The following is an 18,588-nucleotide window of genomic DNA, read 5'->3' as shown; positions in this document are numbered from 1 at the left end:
GGGGGGGGGGGGGGGGAATTATAAGATCTCATATTGATTGGAGAGAAGAACGAGCGCCAGCGAGAACGTTGGGCCCCGAAGGTTGGTGGATTGTGAGATCCCATATCGATTGGAGAGGGGGAGGGGTGGATTGTGAGATCCTAGATCGGTTGAGGAGGAGAACGAAACATTGTTTCTATAAGGGTGTGGAAACCTCCCCTAGTAGATGGTCTTTAGTTCATACGTAATGATTATGCTTTGCAGATAAGAACATTTTTATCCTATTTTGACCGAAAGAACAAATCATTTCAATGCATGTGAAGATTTCAAATTGTGGAATTTTTAGTCAAGGTAATCAAAATGTGCACATCTAATATGGTTTGACATGTTAAAGAATTCATTCTAACAAAGTGGTACCAAGAAGAGTAGCACATGGGTCCATTTTCCATGCATTAGGCACATGGAACGCATAATGAATGGGCTCCTCTCTCCCTATTTTCTAACATTTTTGCATCCAAATTCTAATTATTTCAGGTGCTCCCTTTTCTCTAAATCATTTTAATATGATATTTTTTGAGTGGAATAAAATAAAATAATACACATTTTATAATCTAAAACTTCAAGAATATATGCCTTCCGTTGTTCATTTTGGTCCGTATACCTTAAAAATATCTATTTTAATCTCTATAGTTTGAAATTGGGTTGATTTTGGTTATTTTAGTGCGTTGTTTTTAGATGAGTAAGCTCCATGCGGTCATTTTAGTAGCGGGGCAGGTCAAATACGAATATTTAATGGCTTCTTTCCTTAGTGTAGTTATGGAGGTTTTTCTTTTGGTATCTTCTGACCTGAGTTAGGTTGATGTCTCATTGATATTTTCAGCGTGGGTCTAAAAGCAACTCGAATAATGAAACCACAATTGGTTACGTACGCTTAGTAGAAATATCAAAGAAAAACTCTAAGAATTATGAAATGAGATTAATCCAACGCGACCGATTCCAAATTTATGTAATAGCTAGAGGCCTCCACACACTTATAAAGAATGTTTTGCTTCTCTCTCTAATCGACATGGAATCTCACAACTCACTTCCTATGGGAGTCATCGTCCTCGCTGGCACACCTTCCCGTTGGAGAGAGAAATAAAACATTCCTTATAAGCGTGTGGAAACGTCTATATGAGACGCGTTTTAAAATCGTAAGACTGTCTAAGATAGTCAAAGCTGATAATATCTGCTAGCAATGAGCTTAAGGTGAATCAAAATCAACCTAATATGAACTAAAATAATAATATTATTTATAATTTTGAAGAAGAAGAAGAAGAAGAAGCTATTTGGGTCACTGTTTCCGAAGGAATGATTGGTGGTGAAATGAACCGTTGGGTTCCATTTCCATGTGATAGTTGTCGAAGGGTTTCGGGGAGGGTGTATGGGAGTTGTAGTACACCGCGTTGCTGTAGATTATTGTAATTTTGGTTCGGACTTAGATAAGACAGCGATGGAGGTCTGTGATTGGAGCGTGCTGCTTCTGCCGCGAAAATTCGCGCGTGGGTCTACACTATATATTTCCTAACGAGACGAGGAAATTAGATAATTAATAATAAAAAGAATATTAAAACTAAAATCGGAGAGAAAGAGAATTTGATAGAGGAGAGAGAGAGAGAGGTAGAGAGAGAGAGGAAGAGAACGAGAGAGAGAGCTCTACTCTCACATGGCTACCTTGCCATTAGGGCCTCGCCATCAACCTCCACTACAGCCACCGTCACAGTCACAGTCACAGCCACAAGCACAGCTGCTACAACTTTCTCAACCTGAAAATGACCGTCTAAATCTCAACGCTCACCGTGCCTCAGCAATGGACACCGATAAGGTTCTCTTCCTCTTTCTTGCTTTGTGTCTGTTGTAGTCTGTGTGTGATAGGTGATTTTTCTCTATGTGATGTTTTGCTTCTGTTGATGCTCTGTTTGTGCCCGATCCAGCTCGGGATCATTGTTTCTTGCTAAGTTAAGAGCGATCTACTGTTATTTGGTAGTTTCTTTGCTCGATTGGAAGGTTGGATGAGTAGCCGGAAGTTCTCTCCGGCGATTATTGACCTGTTTACGTCACTGATTCGAGATATTTTCTGGCTCATTTTTGTTTGTTCGATCTGTTAACAAATTATTGGTGAAATATTTAGTCTAGTATTTGATCGAGTATTTAACTGAGATCTTGCGTCTAAGCTTTGAGCTCAATTTTCTCGAACTGTCTTCTATTAGTTTAATTGCTCTGAGAACCGAGGAGTGATTTGTAGGATTGCATCCTCAGCTTTTTTTTTCCCCTTCTAACGTCATAGATTGGATGATTAACTGGAACTGTGTGCTAACGGTGTCTGAATTGAACTTCGTATGGTAAATTAATCATCTAATTGATGTTTTTTCATAAACACCTCGCTCACTCCAATTTTTTTTCCGAACTTAGTAGTCTTGGTTATAGTTTCATCTTCTGTAATTTTGATTCTTTTTTTTACTTCTTTTAATTACGGTTGGTCTCTTCCATAAATCTTTTTAAAAACCATTATAATTTGCTTTGGGAAGTCGTTAATGGCTGATTCTCTCCTTAGTTCCTTGGGTGGAGATGCAAGCTTTTCCTAGCATGTGATGCGAGCTCTTCCTAGCATGTGATGCTTTCTTGTAAGTCATAGCTATCTACTTTGCTTCCCCAAGACGTTGCTCTGGATACATTAATCTGTCTTCTACCCTACATTTTGAGACCCGTCCAGCTCTTTCAGATGCATTCCGATCCTTATCACAAATACCAAAACACCATCATCAATTTTCAGTTGACACACCAATTACTTGATTACTGTAAAAGTTAGTTTTGTATTTGTGTACATTGCCCTTCTCGTTTAATATAGACGAGGTTCCTCGCATGGGATTCTAGGAACTGAGAGCAACAAATACTCTATTTCTTAGAATAGTAGTTGGAGTTCCTACTCAGGTGGCTTTATATTAGGTATGCTTTTCGTTAAATGTAGGTCATCATGTAAAACAATGTTGATACTTAATTTTTCAAGTGCACTAAGGTTTTATTTACAAACTGTTCTCTTCTCTTATTCACAATAAAATAGGCTTGACGTTTTACTCTCACAGGCTTACACGGGCATGAGCTCTCTATGTTTCATGTATCCCTTATGCATCTAGTATATATCACCTTATTTACCATGCTTTATGCTACAAATTCCAGGAAATGTCAGCTGCAGTGATTGAAGGGAATGATGCAGTAACTGGTCACATCATTTCCACTACAATCGGTGGCAAAAACGGTGAACCAAAACAGGTTAAAATCTCATTCCCATCACCTCACAAAATTTTTATGGGGCAGTATATCCTTATTAACCTACTTTATTAACATGTGGTTCATTTGTTTTAATACAATTTTATAGCGATCCAAAAATCTTAAATGTAGTCAAAATTAATCTTGAAATATTGAAATGCTGAGATGTTGACTTTTCCTGGCTTGTAATGTAGACAATCAGTTACATGGCTGAGCGTGTGGTGGGTAGTGGTTCGTTTGGCGTTGTATTCCAGGTAAGATATAGTTATATATCACCACATGACAAAGTTTGGGCTTTTTCTGTATGTTTGAAGTTTGTCATCCCTTGTTCAGGCAAAATGCTTGGAAACAGGAGAAACAGTTGCCATAAAGAAGGTTTTGCAGGATAAGCGTTATAAAAACAGGGAGTTGCAACTAATGCGTCTGATGGATCACCCAAATGTGGTTTCTCTTAAGCATTGCTTCTTCTCTACAACTAGTAAAGATGAACTTTTCTTGAATTTGGTTATGGAGTATGTTCCCCAAAATATGTATCATGTTCTCAAGCACTACAACAGCATGAACCAGAGGATGCCACTCATCTACGTCAAACTTTACACATATCAAGTATGACATATCATTTAATTTACAATGTATGAGTTTTGGATGGATTTTGCTTATACGCTAACACACAGTTGTAAATAAAATTTTCAGATCTTTAGGGGCCTTGCATATATTCATTCGGTTCCTGGGGTCTGCCATAGGGATGTGAAGCCGCAAAATCTTTTGGTATGCCTTTTCCCCCTTAGTTCTTCTCAGTCTAAGGTGGAACAATGCATTTGAAACTTTTGGAAATTGCAGGTTAATACTCTAACACATCAGGTTAAGATTTGTGACTTTGGAAGCGCAAAAGTACTGGTATGCTCTGCCTCTATAATTTCAAATTTTCTTGTTAGACATAATTTATCAATATTTTCATATATTATGAATAGACTGATGGTTGGTAATAATAGCAAAAAGTCCACTGTTCCGAGCACTAGTTTTTTTTAACTATAAATTAGTCCATCATCTGACTCATCTTGGTGTATGATTAGAAAGAGAAAAAAATAAAAAAATAAAATAACATTAAAAAAACATCAACAAAATTTAAATAATGTCTTCTATAAATATCATCTAAAAATAAGTACCATGTTAGAGGAACCACCGCCAAGTGAGAAACAATATACTAACATCATGGAAAAATCTCATATTCTTTGTTGATTGGTTTGGTTGTTTCCCTTCATCCTCTTAGTGTGAAATTTTAGGACTGCCATTTGAATAATTTACTGCCGCATGTTCTTGCTCCAATGACACTTTTCCTTACTCTTCTGTTTTCAGATTAAGGGTGAAGCCAATATATCATATATATGCTCACGATATTATCGAGCTCCAGAGCTCATATTTGGTGCAACAGAATACACAACCTCCATTGATATTTGGTCGGCCGGCTGTGTCCTTGCCGAACTCCTTCTAGGCCAGGTCAGTGACTTTGGTGGCAAGTAGGGATAGAAATAATTCTTATAATTTCCCTCAATCGGTATTTCTACTCTTGCTCCTTTTCTTAATCTTTCTGATTTGTTACAGCCATTGTTTCCTGGGGAGAATGCAGTGGACCAACTTGTAGAGATAATCAAGGTGATACCTTAGTTGTAAGTTAATTTTAAAACCACAGAAATGAAGCTTCATCTCATATTCTTTTTAATTTCTTATAGGTTCTTGGTACTCCAACTCGTGAAGAAATTCGATGCATGAATCCAAATTACACAGACTTCAGGTTCCCTCAGATTAAAGCCCATCCATGGCACAAGGTATACATTTCGGTATTGACCCATTCAATCAAGTGGGTCCAATTTAATTTAGTTTTTCTCTATGACATGGAAATATGATTAGAAACATCTGTATGGAGCTCGTAAATATCATAAGAAAACTTAGTGGTCAAAGAGATGTTTAAATCTCCTTTAAAAATAACTTCACTATATTTATATTAGTTGCACTGTCATGTAGCTCCAGTTATCTATCCATGTACCCATGTAATTTAGATATAAGCTCAGTACTTTACATGATGTGGGTGTTCGAATTTCCCAAAATCTTTCCTCGTATTCTGTATTCCTCTCTGATTGATTTATCGTTATGGGTTTTGCGCTGCAGTATTTTCCCTACCTTTATTGTCTAGAATACTTTTGTGTTGCCTATCTCTTGCTCCAACATTTCTCCGGTCGAAATGATTCTCTTTTGTTTAGGTTTTTCACAAACGAATGCCTCCTGAAGCTATTGACCTTGCTTCACGTCTGCTTCAGTATTCCCCTAGTCTTCGCTGCACAGCTGTGAGTTGAACCATTTTTCACTCTTCTTCATTATAGTTCTAGGTTACATGCAATGCCAATGTTTTTTTTTTTCTCATCATATTTCAGTCTTATACTGTAATTCGTGAAGCAGATTTTTGCAGTTAGCATATTTCATTGAATCATGTTTTTATCTTGCTAAAAATATGCCTAATCAGGAGTTTGGTATATGGATATCAAGGGAATTTCTGTTCGTAATGCTGATGATGGTTGTTGGCTTTTATTTATCTTTTCTTCCTATTTACTGCAGCTGGAAGCATGTGCGCATCCTTTCTTTGATGAGCTACGGGATCCTAATGTCCGCCTACCTAACAACCGTCCGTTGCCCCCTTTATTCAACTTTAAGCAAGAAGTACGTTAACCTTTTATTTTATTTCCTATTGCTAACAAACTTAAAGATACTGCTTAGGTTAAATCCAGACTTCTCTTTAGGAGATGGAGATAATAAAGCCATTAGGCTGTTCTTTGTTTATGACGATGTCATTTAAATTTCATACAACTAATTCATCATGTACGTGGAGGATATCTAATTACAAGACTGTTGAATACTTCTTTCTACCGTTCAAAAGCCTCCTTTGCTTGCCTGTTAACCTGATCGCCCACCCATCAGATTCTTTTCGCTCGACTTGCGACACTTAAGCTACACGTGTGTATCCTCATCTACATGGGGATAAAAATACATTCACCTGTAACTTCTACGTCCTCAACTTTTGGTAACTTGTGAGGCTTACCTGGATGTGGGGTTTGTTCAATTGACAGGAAACATTGTTCTGCTCCTTTGTGAATTGTCCTCTTTGTGAATTGTCCTCTCACTTGAACATTAGTACTTTCGAATGCAAACATAACCCTTCCGGGAAGCATTTCAAACTGACATTTCAATCTATTACCTTATTGCAGTTAGCTGGAGCATCCCCTGAACTGATCAGCAGGCTGCTACCAGAGTACGTGCGAAGACAGATTGGTCTCAGTTTTCAACATCAAGCAAGTACATAAAGTGAAGACACGAATCAACCTATAAGCTTCGTCTAATGGGTGAAAAAGAAGCACACAAAAGCTCCTTGCAGTCTAGATAACCGAGTATCTTGGCCGAACTCTGCCCTGCGAAGATTTACGAACATACCACTGGCTGTTTCGCTTAGCGTGGAAAATGGTGACCAACTACTTTATTTTCACCTATACATATTGATTTTGTATTCCCATGTCTAGATTTTCCGTTTATTGATCCATAAGATCTGAGAAAGCTGGAAGTATAACTGAAAAGGTATGCCATTCATAGCTAGGCAGTGCCTCCAAAAAATGCGTAGTGGGAGTTCGTGGAGCTTATTGGTAGCTTGGAATTCGAATTATTTTGTCTGATAAGTTTTCTGTATGTATTATTTAGTATTGGAGGTTACTTTTCTTCATTTAGTTTTTCCATGGCTTTTCTGTATGTATTACTGTGTTTCCAAATCATATTTAGTGTTGTTTATCCTCATCCTTCTAAACTAAGAAGGAAAGTGAACCAAAGGTAAAAGAAAATTGGTTATTACTCAGTTGACCTTTTTTGACATGAAAAATGCGTCCTCATTTTTTCTTTCTTGAAAAATTGATCTCAATTTTCTAACAAAATTGAGTGATTTTTTTTTCTTCGGAATGGAGAAAACACGCACCCTTCTGTTATTGCGATTGAAATACCTATCTTCAGAAGAAATAGTTCAAGAATTATTCGTGTATCAGAAAAGAAAAAAATACTTCGAGTTGCATCAATATCAATCCATTTTCTTTTCTTATTTATTCGAAGATGAGTTCGAGTTCCACTATCCCTTAAATTAAAATCATAGAACTATTTTGTTCGTAGTTGAATAGAAAAAAACACCCAAGAAAGGGAGAAAAAACGCTTCATGAAATGGAAAAAAAACACCTAAGAAAGGGAAAAAAACGCTTCATGAAATGGAAAAATATCAAGAAATTTATTACTTCCTCTCGACTCTCAATTCATTAAAACACAATATGAATAAATAGAGCTTTGCTTTTTTACATAAACAAATAAAGTGATAAGAGTATCAATAAACGAGACTCGTTAAGATGATCCTAACCGACCAGCCATTTCATACTCGTTGATCTGTAGAACTTTTCCTTTTCTTAGACAGAGTACAGCTTCTGCTGATCTGAGAACAAGATGTTTGTTTGAATCAATCAATGAAATTTAAGCTCGAACACAACACACAGCCATTTCTATTATTACAATATGATAAAGCCAAAATCAAGGCTGGCCATGGGCTTCCGCCACCACCAGAGCCTGCCTCTGCTCCTCCTCCTCCTCCTTCCCTTCTACCAGAACTACCGCCTGGTTCTCCTCTTCTTGTGCTTCTACAACTTCCGGTGCCAGCACTATAAATTGCCGGCAGTATCGAACTATAACTACAGCTATGAAAGCTGCAACAAGAAAATCTTACACAGCTTAACAATCATTATTTCCTGAATGGAAAATGAACACATTGACAACATCTCAAAGAATTTCACCTGTGAAAATTCTGGTCTTTAGGGAAGAAAGGTTCCAAAACACTGTGGCTGCTGATCCTACCACAACCTTCTTATGTGAGCAAGCTTTCCATGCTTCAAACAACCGTCGCTTCACGACATCGACTATAAAAACTCGAACCCCATGATTTTCATCAGCATCATATTACAACACAAAATGCAGAAGCAGCAATGTTTTTAAGTGGGTGTGCCTAGAATTTCTATTTACCTTTGCTGTTAATCTGAATTTGGTAACATGAGTATAGCTTTGGCACAGAGAAACTGGTAAAGAACCCTGTATTCAAATGGAGATTAAATCAACAGAGAATTTCAAGCAGGTTTTGAAATGGTCTTTGTTATAGTTTATACCAATTGCACAAAGTCTTCTAAGTGTAATAAGATGTCCATACTCAGCTCCTAATATGAGGAATGGAGCTACCTGCAAACCCAGAAAGTTTTGGATCATTTAAGCGTTCAAATGATTGGTTAATAGAAATTATTGAATGATCAAAGATGAGGAGCTTTGTGGTTACTTTCAGGGTCATCTCTGCCTCTCCACAGAAAAGCTCCCTTATCTTAGAAATGGCGAAGTTTGCAGCTGGAAGAATCAATTTCGCCATGCGTAGGATGTCCTCTTCTTTAAGCTTGAAGTCATTATGTTTCTTTTCCACATTGTTCCTACAAATTCATATATTCAATCAAGAACGAAGATTGGTGGGGTTTTGATGCGATTGATTATAGTCAAGAAACTGTACCTTCGACAGATTGAATTGGAGACAAATGCAAGACCCAAAAACAGAAGTCCAAGCTGGGAAATCGCTGAGAAAATGCTGTAATTATCGGTATTAGAACTGTTCTTGAATGATCATATACTCGTAGAAAGCTATAATGGTTAAGGATTAGAGAGCCAGACCTGAAGCTAGCTCCTCTAGCAAAGCAAGAGGATAAGAAAAACAAAGAGCCAAATCCAAACCAAAGGCTGGATTTCGCCGCATCTTTCCACATGATCAGATCAGTTATGAGTTGCCCAATTCGATCCAGATTACCATTCTCATCATTATCAAGTTCTATAGAACACATACGAGCCAAATCAGAACAAAGAGAACGCAAATCAATCGAGAATATCAAGTAAAGGAGAATAGAGAAATCTTTGAATTACTTGGAGTTGAATTTACAGGCGTCGTTGGAACTGGAACCAAACTCAGCTTCTCCTTCTTCGATCTCCCACTCGGCCTTCGTTTTCTAGCCTTCACGAACTCTTCCGCCAAACACAAATCCTTCTCTTCTCTTATCTCCATTTCCGATCGTCTTCTAGACCTTCTCACACTCCTCGGAGAAGCACAACCTATTTGGGGGCCGCGAGTTTTACACCTTCTGCGTGCGGCGGCGGCGTCTGTAACCTCGTCGTTCATTTCGAAGCGATCCACGAGACGAGACCTGGATTTTCTGAGAGTGGAAGGCGAGAGAAGAAAAAGGTCTTGTATGGAAGGGGAAGGGGATTTCTTGGGCGGTGAAGAAATGGCGTCGACTGAGAAATGGGGTATTTCGTCGCCTTCGATTGCGAGGCGAGAGGCTGATTTTGTGCGAGATCGAGTTTCGGATCTGTGAGATGGAGGAGTGAAATCCATGGAGAAGATTCAAACAATTTACTTCTGAATCGTAACGATTAGAGGGTCATAGATTTTGAGAACTGTTGGAGTTTTGATTTTGATTTTGAAGGAAGAACTCTGTAAAAGGGGGAGACCTTTGCGAGTGCCCGCCCACCCCACTGAACCTCATCGAGCCGTTGGAGGCAATTCCAATACGACACCGTTTCACTTTGTCTTTTTTTTTTTTTTTTTCAAATTTTCAGCGTGATGACGTGGGACCCACCTCGCTAGAAACGGCGCCAACGGTAACATTTTTTATAAATGGAATAATTTTAAGCATTTTCTTTGTAAGGTCACAATTATAAATATAATTGGATTAAACTTAAATAAATTTTATAAATTAGGTTAATTCTTGTTTTTCTGAAATTAATTTCCGTTAAATTAAACCCACAAAAATTTATTATATATATACATATAAATAAGATTTTTTAAAAATAAAATCACAAAAATAATTATGAATTTTAATGTTTTTTACTGTCGGGTAATAATTATAAGAATGCAATTGTTTACTCAAATTACAGTTTAGCCCTTAAAGTTCTATAAATTTAAAAAAATGTCTGACAGATAAAGAATCTCCCATACCTAATTTTAATTTTAATTTTTCTTTAATAACTAATAAATCCTTAAATTTTAAATTTTGTGTATCGTTTTTTTCATCGAACTTTCTTAAATTTACTGAGTCCGAAATTTTATTATTTTAATTTTTTTATATTTAAATATTGTAGGCATTCTCAAAGACATTATTACCCCCACTAAACATCAATCGAATCATCATAGACACACAAAGTCGAAACGTCAAGAGACCGAATGACTATCCAACCCGAGCCGAAATAGGTTTTATTCAACAAGTGGGGCAGCAGCAGCGTTGTTGGGTCTTGCATGCCTCTCATAGAAGGCTTTCAACCTCGCCGCACCATCTTCAATGGAACAGCGCTCAATGCCAAAGCTCAACCGCAGCCAGTTGTTCATCCCAACAGCACTACCTGTGGCCAATAATTTCATTAATAACTTCCACGCTTTTAATTTGAACGGCCCAAACCCACCACTAGCAGATATTATCCTGGGCTTCCCCCCGAAGTTTTTAAAATGTATATGCTTGGGAGATGTTTCCGCATCCTTATTATAAAAGGTGTTTTGTTCTCCTCCCCAACCGATGTAGGATGTTTCATTAATTTTCGTTCCCCTCCCCAACCGATGTAGGATGTTACATTAATTAATATCGAAGTTGTTGATGTTGGTAACTACCTGGGATAATGAGCACAGATTCTTCCTTAGCCACCTTGTTACAGAAGTCTAAATCATCACTGATGCCTTCCAGCTGTTCTAGATTGAGCTTCACCTGTTTCAAGTTAAAACTTGACCCATCAGAAAACAGAGCATCCGCATAACAGAAAGAGCCCTGTTCGTGTACGTTCTTAAGCTTAAATAATTGTACCATTGCAAGCATTGATCCTTCTGGTCTGTTTGGGCAAGTAAAGCAAGGGATTTCATTCATCTTTTCATACAAAATGTTTGCATTTTCTCTTAGCAAGCCAAGAAGATCTGAGAAGAATTCATCGCTGGGTTGTGCAAGAATTTGAGGAAGTGCTGCCTGAATAACTAGGATTGTTAGTTGTATAATGTGTCAAGGTTGAAAATATGCGTTCATTCACGGTAAGAAAGTGTAATTTGAGCACCTGAATGAAGGTCGGTGGGCTGGGGGTAATGTTTAGATAGTTCCTGATGCTTTCCACAATCTGCGAAGAACAAGATGGATGTGATACTCAACAAATGAATAACGTGTAAACTAAAAATTGTCAGCCCCAACGTTCCAGTATTTTAGTGAAACACTCATCAATTCGAGAAAAACTCCCACTTATATCGTAGTGTGATATCCCACATCAACTGGGGAGAAGAACGAAACACCCTTATAAAGGGTGTGAAAACCTCTTCCTAACATACGCGTAATGGGGATGCCCATAAGGGGAAGCCCAAAAACCTTGAGAGGAAGCCCGGAAGGGAAAGCCCAAAGAGGACAGTATCTAGATGAGCACTGATTCCGCTATGTAACTCTAAAAGATGCATTTTAAAAACCTTGAGGGTAAGTCCGAAAAGAAAAGCCTAAAGAGTCTAAAGAGAACAATATCTACTCGCTAGGAATAAGTAGAAAACTAGGAAACATAGAAGAATCGTGTTCCATATAAAAGAAACTAAAGTATTACAATCCTACAAAGTTCATCATCTATGTACCTTTCGGATGTAGAATCATACTCTTGTCAAGAACGACTCTATACGTTTACACAATTTTTTTTTTTTTGTTAGGAACCTTAGTTTCGAATCAGACTAATTTAATTGTACTTTGCTTCAACAAAAGAAGAACGGACTTCTTTGATAGAAGAGTTCTTTTTTGTCTCGATCCCAATTCAACCATAAACAAGTCTAAACTAATGGTCGAATGCTTGTGCTCGAAGTTCTCCTAATCAATTTTTAACCAAACGCTACAAATTTCTTTTTAACAGCATCTAAAAACACTTAAAAGGTGTGCCAAACACGTCCCAATATAATATCAGATCATTCAAAGATGAATAAGAGAAGAATTTGAAAATTCGAACAAACCCCATGTTTTTCCAGAGTGCCATGAGGATCAGTGATGACAATCCAACCCAATCTCCAACCAGGAACAGACCATCTCTTTGAAAGAGATCCAAGGGTCAGCACCGGGGCAATGGATCCGAACTCGCCCATAGGAACAAACGGTTTCTTCCCAAACGCGATATGTGCATAAACCTCATCGGATATCACAAAAACCCCAAGTTTCCTCGCAGTTTCCGCAATCTAAATCCATTAATCAGAAGAAAATGTACCATCCACCAGCAGAGAAAATCGAGTAAACGTCTAAAACAATGAACATTTCTTACCTGTTTCAGATGGTGGTAGGTATAAACGCTCCCACAGGGATTGTTAGGATTGATAACGACAATGGCGACAGTATTGTGATCGGCAAGAGCTTGAATGGCTTCTAGGTCAACCTCCCAATTCTTCTCAGGAATGAGATCAAAATGGCGAACTTCAAGTCGCTGAAAATCTGCTCGGGATTTATAGAGCGGGAAGAAGGGTCGAGGAAGAAGGATATTAGCAGCAGGACGAGATAGCACAGAGATTATGGCTTCAATGGCTTGCGAGCAACCAATTGTGAGAAATACTTCTTCAGGTGATAATTGGTACGCCAGATTCTTTGAAATATATTCTGCCAATGCCCTGAAAATTTTAATTTTAACCCAATTTTTTATTTAATTTTTAGATTTAAAAAAAAAAAAAAGAATTGAACATCGAACATAAAAAACAAAAAATATATATAATATAGGAGGAATTACATTTTTAAAGCATTATCTTACAACTATATAGTTCAAATTACCATATATAATCATCATATATGATATATATATTATCACAGCTTTAATAACTTTTCAATATAAATAAGCACCAGGTCAGTAGTCTAACAAACAGATCAACACAGATTTGTATTCACTTATATGTCAGTAAAATTGATAAGAGGTTATCCAACGTAAAATTGTTTATGATTGAATGAGTCAATGTTTAATCATAAAAATTTCAAATTAAAAAAATTTCGAGGTTGTTTTTGAGATAGAAATGTTGGTTCGCTCATAGAAATAGCTATCAAACTTGGCCTATCTAGAAAATAGAAACGTTATCAAACCAGCTACTTACGTTCGAGCAGGAAGAATCACATGAGAAGAAGGATAAGAGTTGAAACTGCCGGAGTTGACGGCATCGACGAGAGGTTGGACAAATGAGGGAGAAGTGCGAAAGGAGGGGTAGACGGAGGGGTCGGCAAGGCCGAAAGGGACGACGGGGCGAGGGTCGTCAGCATTGAGATGCTTACTCAGGAGGCTGAGAGTTCCACGCACTGAAAGGGATGACTTGTTTAGCTCCTCGTTGCCCTTGAACTTCCATTGCTCCTCCTTGCCGTTCATTTCCATGGCGCTCTCTGTCAGCTCCAATCAGATCAATTTATTTTTTGTGACGAAGGGGATGACACAGATAGTGGTGGCAGTCGTGAGTAAGTAATGGCTACAAATATAGCTTCAGCTTCATTGTGTTTCTCTCAATGGTCTCTCAATTCTCCTAAATATTGATTGCATTCGTGGAGATAATCTCACAAATTCTAAAGAGAAGATTAGATATGATTTTATACAACTCACTCCCTCGCCATATTATAACAGATGTTGCATAATTATTGTCTCGTTGTTGGAGGGAGGATTATTGTCTCGATGTTGAAAGGGTGATTGTCACACCATGCTGGCCTAGGAGATAAGTCAACGCATGTGACAACTCACCTGGAGTTGGATGGAGTTGGATTCAATGTATAATGCTGGGAATGATGTTCGATAGAAATAATATAAATATGAAAACTTATTAAAAGTACATCAACTAAATTGTGTGCTTGACCCATCCAGATTTGTCATGTATTTTGAGTATCGACAAGGTTATAAATGTGGGTCTTTTTGGTGAAGGTCTGATTAGGAATATATTTGAATTAATTTTGGCGAAAATAATTTGTGTATAATAAAAGTAATTTTATTTTATTCTTCATTAATAATAATCAACATTTTTCAGTAAATTAAAATTTTAGGTTCCATCTATCATATCAGTTCCATAATAATAGTGTAATCTAATTTTAACCTAATATTTAAACAAGAAATATTAAAAATATAAGAAGCTAATTTTTTTTTTTTTTTTTTTTTTGGAAGAAACATCCACAGTTTTCGACCTGCTATTTTTTTTCCTCCAGTAGTCTGATTTATTTTATAGTCACTGAAACATCTCAAACGTTGAAGGAAACTTCTGCAAGAACTGTCTGTCTAATGGAGCTTATGCCTTAGGTAGAAGCTTTTCAACCTTGCCACACCATCTTCAATGGAACAACGCTCCATCCCAAAGCTGAAGCGCAGCCAATTCTTCAACCCAACGGCAACACCTGTAGCCATTCATGTCTTTAATTACTTACCTCAACTCTATTTAAATTCAAGTTGGCAATGGTGTTTATTTGTTGATTACCTGGAAGAATGAGCACAGATTCTTCCTTCGCCACCTTGCTGCAGAAGTCTACGTCGTCGGTGATGCCTTCAAGTTGTTCTAGATTCAGCTTCACCTGTTTCAAATGAAAATTTGAACATTAAAGAAAATGACAAACAGCCCTGTTCTTGTATGTTCTTTAATGGTGGTACCATTGAAAGCATTGATCCTTCTGGTTTGTTTGGGCAGGTAAAACAAGGGATCTCGTTGATATTTTCATACAAAATATCTGCATTTGTTCTCAGTAAATCAAGAAGACCTGAAACAAATTCGTCGCTGGTTTTCGCTAGAATTTGTGGAACTGCTCCCTGATTACAACAATAAACAAGATCGTGGATTGTTAGTTATAATGTCAAGGTTCAAATATATATAGTCCTCCATTCGTAGAGCACCTGGATGCAGGTTGGGGGATCGGGGGAAATGTCCTTGTAGTTCTGAATGCTCTCCACAATCTGCTAAGAACAAGATATGTGTTGTTTTAAGTTGTCGTTGAGATGTATTGTCATAACTGTCATTTAGTTCGTAACGCTTAATGGTACATATTCTCATTTATTTTGCTCCATAACTTTTATTTAGTTCATAACCCTTTTTGGTTCATGACAAGACCGAATGAAAAAAAGAACAGAATTTGAACAAACCCCATGTTTTTTCAGGATGCCATTAGGATCAGTAGTTAAAATCCAACCCAATCTCCAACCAGGGACAGACCATTTCTTTGATAGAGATCCAAGGGTTAGCACCGGCGCAATGGATCCAAACTCGCCCATTGGCACAAAGGGCTTCTTCCCAAACACCATGTGTGCATAAACTTCATCGGAGATCACAAAAATCCCAAGTTTCCTTGCTGTTTCTGCAATCTAAAATTCAACAACCACAAGAAAAAGCTTTAAAAGGAACTACAGATAATCTGAATCAACATTGCATATAAGCTATTACCTCTTTCAGATGCTGGTATGTGTAGACACTGCCGCAAGGGTTGTTGGGATTGATAATAACTATAGCAACGGTATTGTTATCTGCTAGAGCTTTGACAGCTTCAAGGTCAACCTCCCAGCTCTTTTCTGGTATGAGATCAAAATTGCGAACTTCAAGGCGTCCAAAGTTTGCTCTCGCTTCATAATGCGGGTAAGCTGGTCTAGGAAGCAGGATGTTGGCACCAGGGCTAGCTAGTACAGATATTATGACTTCAATGGCTTGTGTGCAACCAGTAGTGATAAATACTTCATCCGAGGATAACTGGTATGGCAGACCCCTGGAATAATACTCTGCCAATGCCCTGAACTAGCAAAAAAGATATCAAGTTTAAGCCTTGTCATAAACAATGCTCTTCCATTCTCCATACAAAACTTGATGTCCAAGCACTTAATTCTAAAACATTGGGTTAATAGTCCATATGAGCTTAGATATCAGTAATCATTCCCATAAAAAAAATGCACGCGTCGAGAGTATAGACTTCAGACATGTTTAAAAGTGAGTCCACCGCCATTGATAAAGATATGAACTTTGTCTGCAGCGTTAATGGAATAGAACTCTGGACGCGTGCACGCAGACTAGGAAACATAGAAGCAAACCCAACACTTGCGTGCTTGTTCTGCTAGCCTAAAGATGCTTTATTCATGATTTTGAGAAAAGCCCATTTCAAAATTTTACACGTTTTCTTTCTACTGTACTCTGTTTAAGATGAAATTGAGGCCTTTTTGTTGTTGTTTACGATACTGATAGGACTGCATGCAGGCAGCCCCAAGTGGTTGAAGAATCTGGCTGAGTATCTAATCGAGCTGGCTTGTTCATGCAATATTCACTTCAAAAGAAAAATAGTCGTGTCGAATTTAAGAGAAGTATTTTAATGAAATTGAACTTTTAAGTTGAACTCAAGTTTCACCGACACAAGCCATTCATAAACTTAAGACTTCAATCTACTTCAAATTACTTTACAGTACCTTAATTTATTCTTGGAAGATTACAGGCACTTGATTAGCAGCTTAACAAGTTCGTTCTAGAATTCCTGGTGTCTTTTTTAGTATATTTTTGGCTAAATTGATGAGGCTTTATCCTATCTAAATGTCATATGTTTTGAATCCCAACAGAGAAAAAAGAAGTCGACAAAGTAATCCTGGTTGTACTTTTATGGTTCCATAATCATTTGGTATTGGTTGGGTTTGAGATCTAATTAAAGAAGTTACTGTTGATTTATGTGGCAACAGAACCGCTAAAAAAGCTAGTTGAATCAAAAGAACAGTGTCGAAACATTGAGAGAGCATCTCGATGCTGTCAAAAAGATAAAAGAGTTGCTACAAGAGTCTCCACTCTAGGAGGATCAACTCCATTCTATGATGCACGCGAAAAAATTCTAAGAAGTGAAACCCGCTCAAGTGTTAGTTTGTAGGTAAGCTAAGGATTTCTGTAACTTTTTTAGATTTGAATAGAACCTACAGTTACATAAATTGAATATAGGTCCCTTTCAGTGAAGTTTTCCTATTCTATCTCAAACTTGTCTGGAAATAAATACTTTTTGTTTCTTTGTTGCTTGCGTGCAATAGTTTTCTCCCAACACTTCTACGTCGACAAAACAAGGTGTTTAGATCCATTTCTCAGCATTTTCTTAGCAAAACTTCGCAGAATCGGAAAGAAATCTTGCAGCAAACAGAAACAGAAACAGCAAATCACAAGGGAGGGTAACAACTACAGAAGCCGCAGAGAAATTACTAACTAAAAAGCCAAATAAAATACTGATTCGCACACATAAAAGCGACGAGAGCGAGTTACATTACCTCCTAGCAGAAAGAACGCCCTGCGTGGAAGGATACGAGTTGAAGTTCCGCGATTGAACAGCATCAACAAGGGCTTCAACAATGGAAGAAGAAGTCCGAAAGCTAGGGTAGGAAGAAGGATCGGCACGGCCAAAAGCAATAACCGGACGATGATCATCAGTATTGAGATAAGTAGAGATGAGATTAAGAGTACCACGGACTGAAACGGAGGATTTGTTGAGCTCCTCGTTCCCGTGGATGTTCCAGTGCTGGCTTTCGTTCATCTCCATAGCTCTCTATCTCAATCTCAATCTCAATCTCAGGACGCAATGGAATTTCAATCTCAATCTCAGGACGCAATGGAGTTCCGCCATGGAATTTGTAGGAATGCAAACAAACAATGAGACGGAAACGGTGGTTGGTGGGGACGGAGAGAATACTACAAAATGCATGGTGACGGCGGCAACAAACTTTTTCCATCGATTAAAAAATTTACCAATTGGCGGAGAAAATTGTATTAATAGTTATCGAAAATCATGCAGATTTTGAGATCTAAATCCAACGGTTCATAATTTAAGACTGAAATTAAAAATAAATAAAAAAACATACTCAATAATTTTTTCGACAAAAATAGAAGAGGACCCAGAATATTATAATGGAAGTGGGGGTATGATGGTAATTTCCCTCTGATGTTCATTATAATTTAATTTAATCCTCATTATTATACCATAAAAAACTTTATACACTCCCCCTATGCACGTGACACAATTCCATTTAGTTTATATTAATTTTATGTTATTTTATTAAATTATAAATCACATTATTATTATTTATTATAGAAGAAGAGATTTAACTAGAAAAAAGTGACACGACACAACAATTTTCTATGAACAAATTAGCTGAAAACTAAAACAAGAAAAAAAAAAAAAAAAAAAAAAAAAAAAAAAAAAAAAAAAAAAAAAAAAAAAA

The 18,588-nt window shown here is 37.4% G+C and overlaps 4 protein-coding genes across 7 annotated transcripts; 1 reads left to right on the top strand and 3 right to left on the bottom strand.

The window, feature by feature from the left end:
- The first annotated feature begins 1,598 nt into the window (after positions 1-1,598).
- LOC111451449 (shaggy-related protein kinase zeta-like) lies at positions 1,599-7,112 on the top strand. 2 transcript variants are annotated; one of them, XM_023091881.1, is made up of 13 exons: positions 1,828-1,843; positions 2,573-2,642; positions 3,196-3,288; positions 3,480-3,539; positions 3,619-3,891; positions 3,979-4,053; positions 4,126-4,182; positions 4,642-4,782; positions 4,888-4,938; positions 5,016-5,111; positions 5,544-5,627; positions 5,896-5,997; positions 6,543-7,112. In XM_023091881.1, the coding sequence occupies exons 3-13, from the start codon at positions 3,199-3,201 to the stop codon at positions 6,636-6,638; spliced, it is 1,125 nt and encodes a 374-aa protein (XP_022947649.1). In that variant the 5' UTR covers positions 1,828-1,843; positions 2,573-2,642; positions 3,196-3,198; the 3' UTR covers positions 6,639-7,112. The 2 variants fall into 2 exon arrangements, with proteins under 2 accessions (XP_022947648.1, XP_022947649.1); XM_023091880.1 differs by lacking the exon at positions 2,573-2,642 and having other exon boundaries at positions 1,599-1,843.
- Positions 7,113-7,585: 473 nt separating this feature from the next.
- On the bottom strand, positions 7,586-9,890 carry LOC111451056 (reticulon-like protein B17). Its single transcript, XM_023091306.1, has 8 exons — positions 9,304-9,890; positions 9,058-9,211; positions 8,900-8,974; positions 8,678-8,822; positions 8,514-8,583; positions 8,374-8,439; positions 8,148-8,270; positions 7,586-8,060 (listed from the first exon to the last, which is right to left on the bottom strand). The coding sequence occupies exons 1-8, from the start codon at positions 9,770-9,772 to the stop codon at positions 7,888-7,890; spliced, it is 1,275 nt and encodes a 424-aa protein (XP_022947074.1). The 5' UTR covers positions 9,773-9,890; the 3' UTR covers positions 7,586-7,887.
- A 592-nt stretch (positions 9,891-10,482) lies between these two features.
- LOC111451024 (tyrosine aminotransferase-like) lies at positions 10,483-13,972 on the bottom strand. Of its 2 annotated transcripts, XM_023091253.1 has the most exons (7): positions 13,502-13,966; positions 12,691-13,030; positions 12,389-12,607; positions 11,470-11,529; positions 11,229-11,384; positions 11,039-11,132; positions 10,483-10,776 (listed from the first exon to the last, which is right to left on the bottom strand). In XM_023091253.1, the coding sequence occupies exons 1-7, from the start codon at positions 13,771-13,773 to the stop codon at positions 10,631-10,633; spliced, it is 1,287 nt and encodes a 428-aa protein (XP_022947021.1). In that variant the 5' UTR covers positions 13,774-13,966; the 3' UTR covers positions 10,483-10,630. The 2 variants fall into 2 exon arrangements, with proteins under 2 accessions (XP_022947021.1, XP_022947022.1); XM_023091254.1 differs by lacking the exon at positions 12,389-12,607 and having other exon boundaries at positions 13,502-13,972.
- Positions 13,973-14,570: 598 nt separating this feature from the next.
- Positions 14,571-18,105, bottom strand: LOC111451745 (tyrosine aminotransferase-like). 2 transcript variants are annotated; one of them, XM_023092283.1, is made up of 8 exons: positions 17,968-18,105; positions 17,641-17,937; positions 15,806-16,145; positions 15,508-15,726; positions 15,262-15,321; positions 15,022-15,177; positions 14,852-14,945; positions 14,571-14,771 (listed from the first exon to the last, which is right to left on the bottom strand). In XM_023092283.1, the coding sequence occupies exons 2-8, from the start codon at positions 17,907-17,909 to the stop codon at positions 14,656-14,658; spliced, it is 1,254 nt and encodes a 417-aa protein (XP_022948051.1). In that variant the 5' UTR covers positions 17,910-17,937; positions 17,968-18,105; the 3' UTR covers positions 14,571-14,655. The 2 variants fall into 2 exon arrangements, with proteins under 2 accessions (XP_022948051.1, XP_022948050.1); XM_023092282.1 differs by having other exon boundaries at positions 17,641-18,094.
- Positions 18,106-18,588: the final 483 nt, after the last annotated feature.

This window comes from Cucurbita moschata, unplaced genomic scaffold (genome assembly GCF_002738365.1).
Source record: "Cucurbita moschata cultivar Rifu unplaced genomic scaffold, Cmos_1.0 Cmo_Scf00013, whole genome shotgun sequence".
In the NCBI taxonomy this organism is placed as follows: Eukaryota; Viridiplantae; Streptophyta; class Magnoliopsida; order Cucurbitales; family Cucurbitaceae; genus Cucurbita; species Cucurbita moschata.
Note: the sequence above shows the minus strand (reverse complement) of the source record. Positions and strands in the feature narration are given on the sequence as shown.

Excerpts from the sequence above, each read along its gene's own strand:
- LOC111451024 (XM_023091253.1), bottom strand. The coding sequence starts at position 13,773 with ATGGAAATGAACGGCAAGGAGGAGCAATGGAAGTTCAAGGGCAACGAG. Across the intron at positions 13,031-13,501 it reads GTGATTCTTCCTGCTCGAAC|GGCATTGGCAGAATATATTT; the intron begins GTAAGTAGCTGG and ends TAAAATTTTCAG. Across the intron at positions 12,608-12,690 it reads CCTACCACCATCTGAAACAG|ATTGCGGAAACTGCGAGGAA; the intron begins GTAAGAAATGTT and ends TAATGGATTTAG.
- LOC111451745 (XM_023092283.1), bottom strand. The coding sequence starts at position 17,909 with ATGGAGATGAACGAAAGCCAGCACTGGAACATCCACGGGAACGAGGAG. Across the intron at positions 16,146-17,640 it reads GGCGTTCTTTCTGCTAGGAG|GGCATTGGCAGAGTATTATT; the intron begins GTAATGTAACTC and ends TTGCTAGTTCAG. Across the intron at positions 15,322-15,507 it reads GCATCCTGAAAAAACATGGG|ATTGTGGAGAGCATTCAGAA; the intron begins GTTTGTTCAAAT and ends TGTTCTTAGCAG.
- LOC111451449 (XM_023091880.1), top strand. The coding sequence starts at position 1,685 with ATGGCTACCTTGCCATTAGGGCCTCGCCATCAACCTCCACTACAGCCA. Across the intron at positions 4,183-4,641 it reads TTGGAAGCGCAAAAGTACTG|ATTAAGGGTGAAGCCAATAT; the intron begins GTATGCTCTGCC and ends TTCTGTTTTCAG. Across the intron at positions 4,939-5,015 it reads AACTTGTAGAGATAATCAAG|GTTCTTGGTACTCCAACTCG; the intron begins GTGATACCTTAG and ends AATTTCTTATAG.
- LOC111451056 (XM_023091306.1), bottom strand. The coding sequence starts at position 9,772 with ATGGATTTCACTCCTCCATCTCACAGATCCGAAACTCGATCTCGCACA. Across the intron at positions 9,212-9,303 it reads GCCTGTAAATTCAACTCCAA|AACTTGATAATGATGAGAAT; the intron begins GTAATTCAAAGA and ends TGTGTTCTATAG. Across the intron at positions 8,271-8,373 it reads AATTCAGATTAACAGCAAAG|TCGATGTCGTGAAGCGACGG; the intron begins GTAAATAGAAAT and ends GAGTTTTTATAG.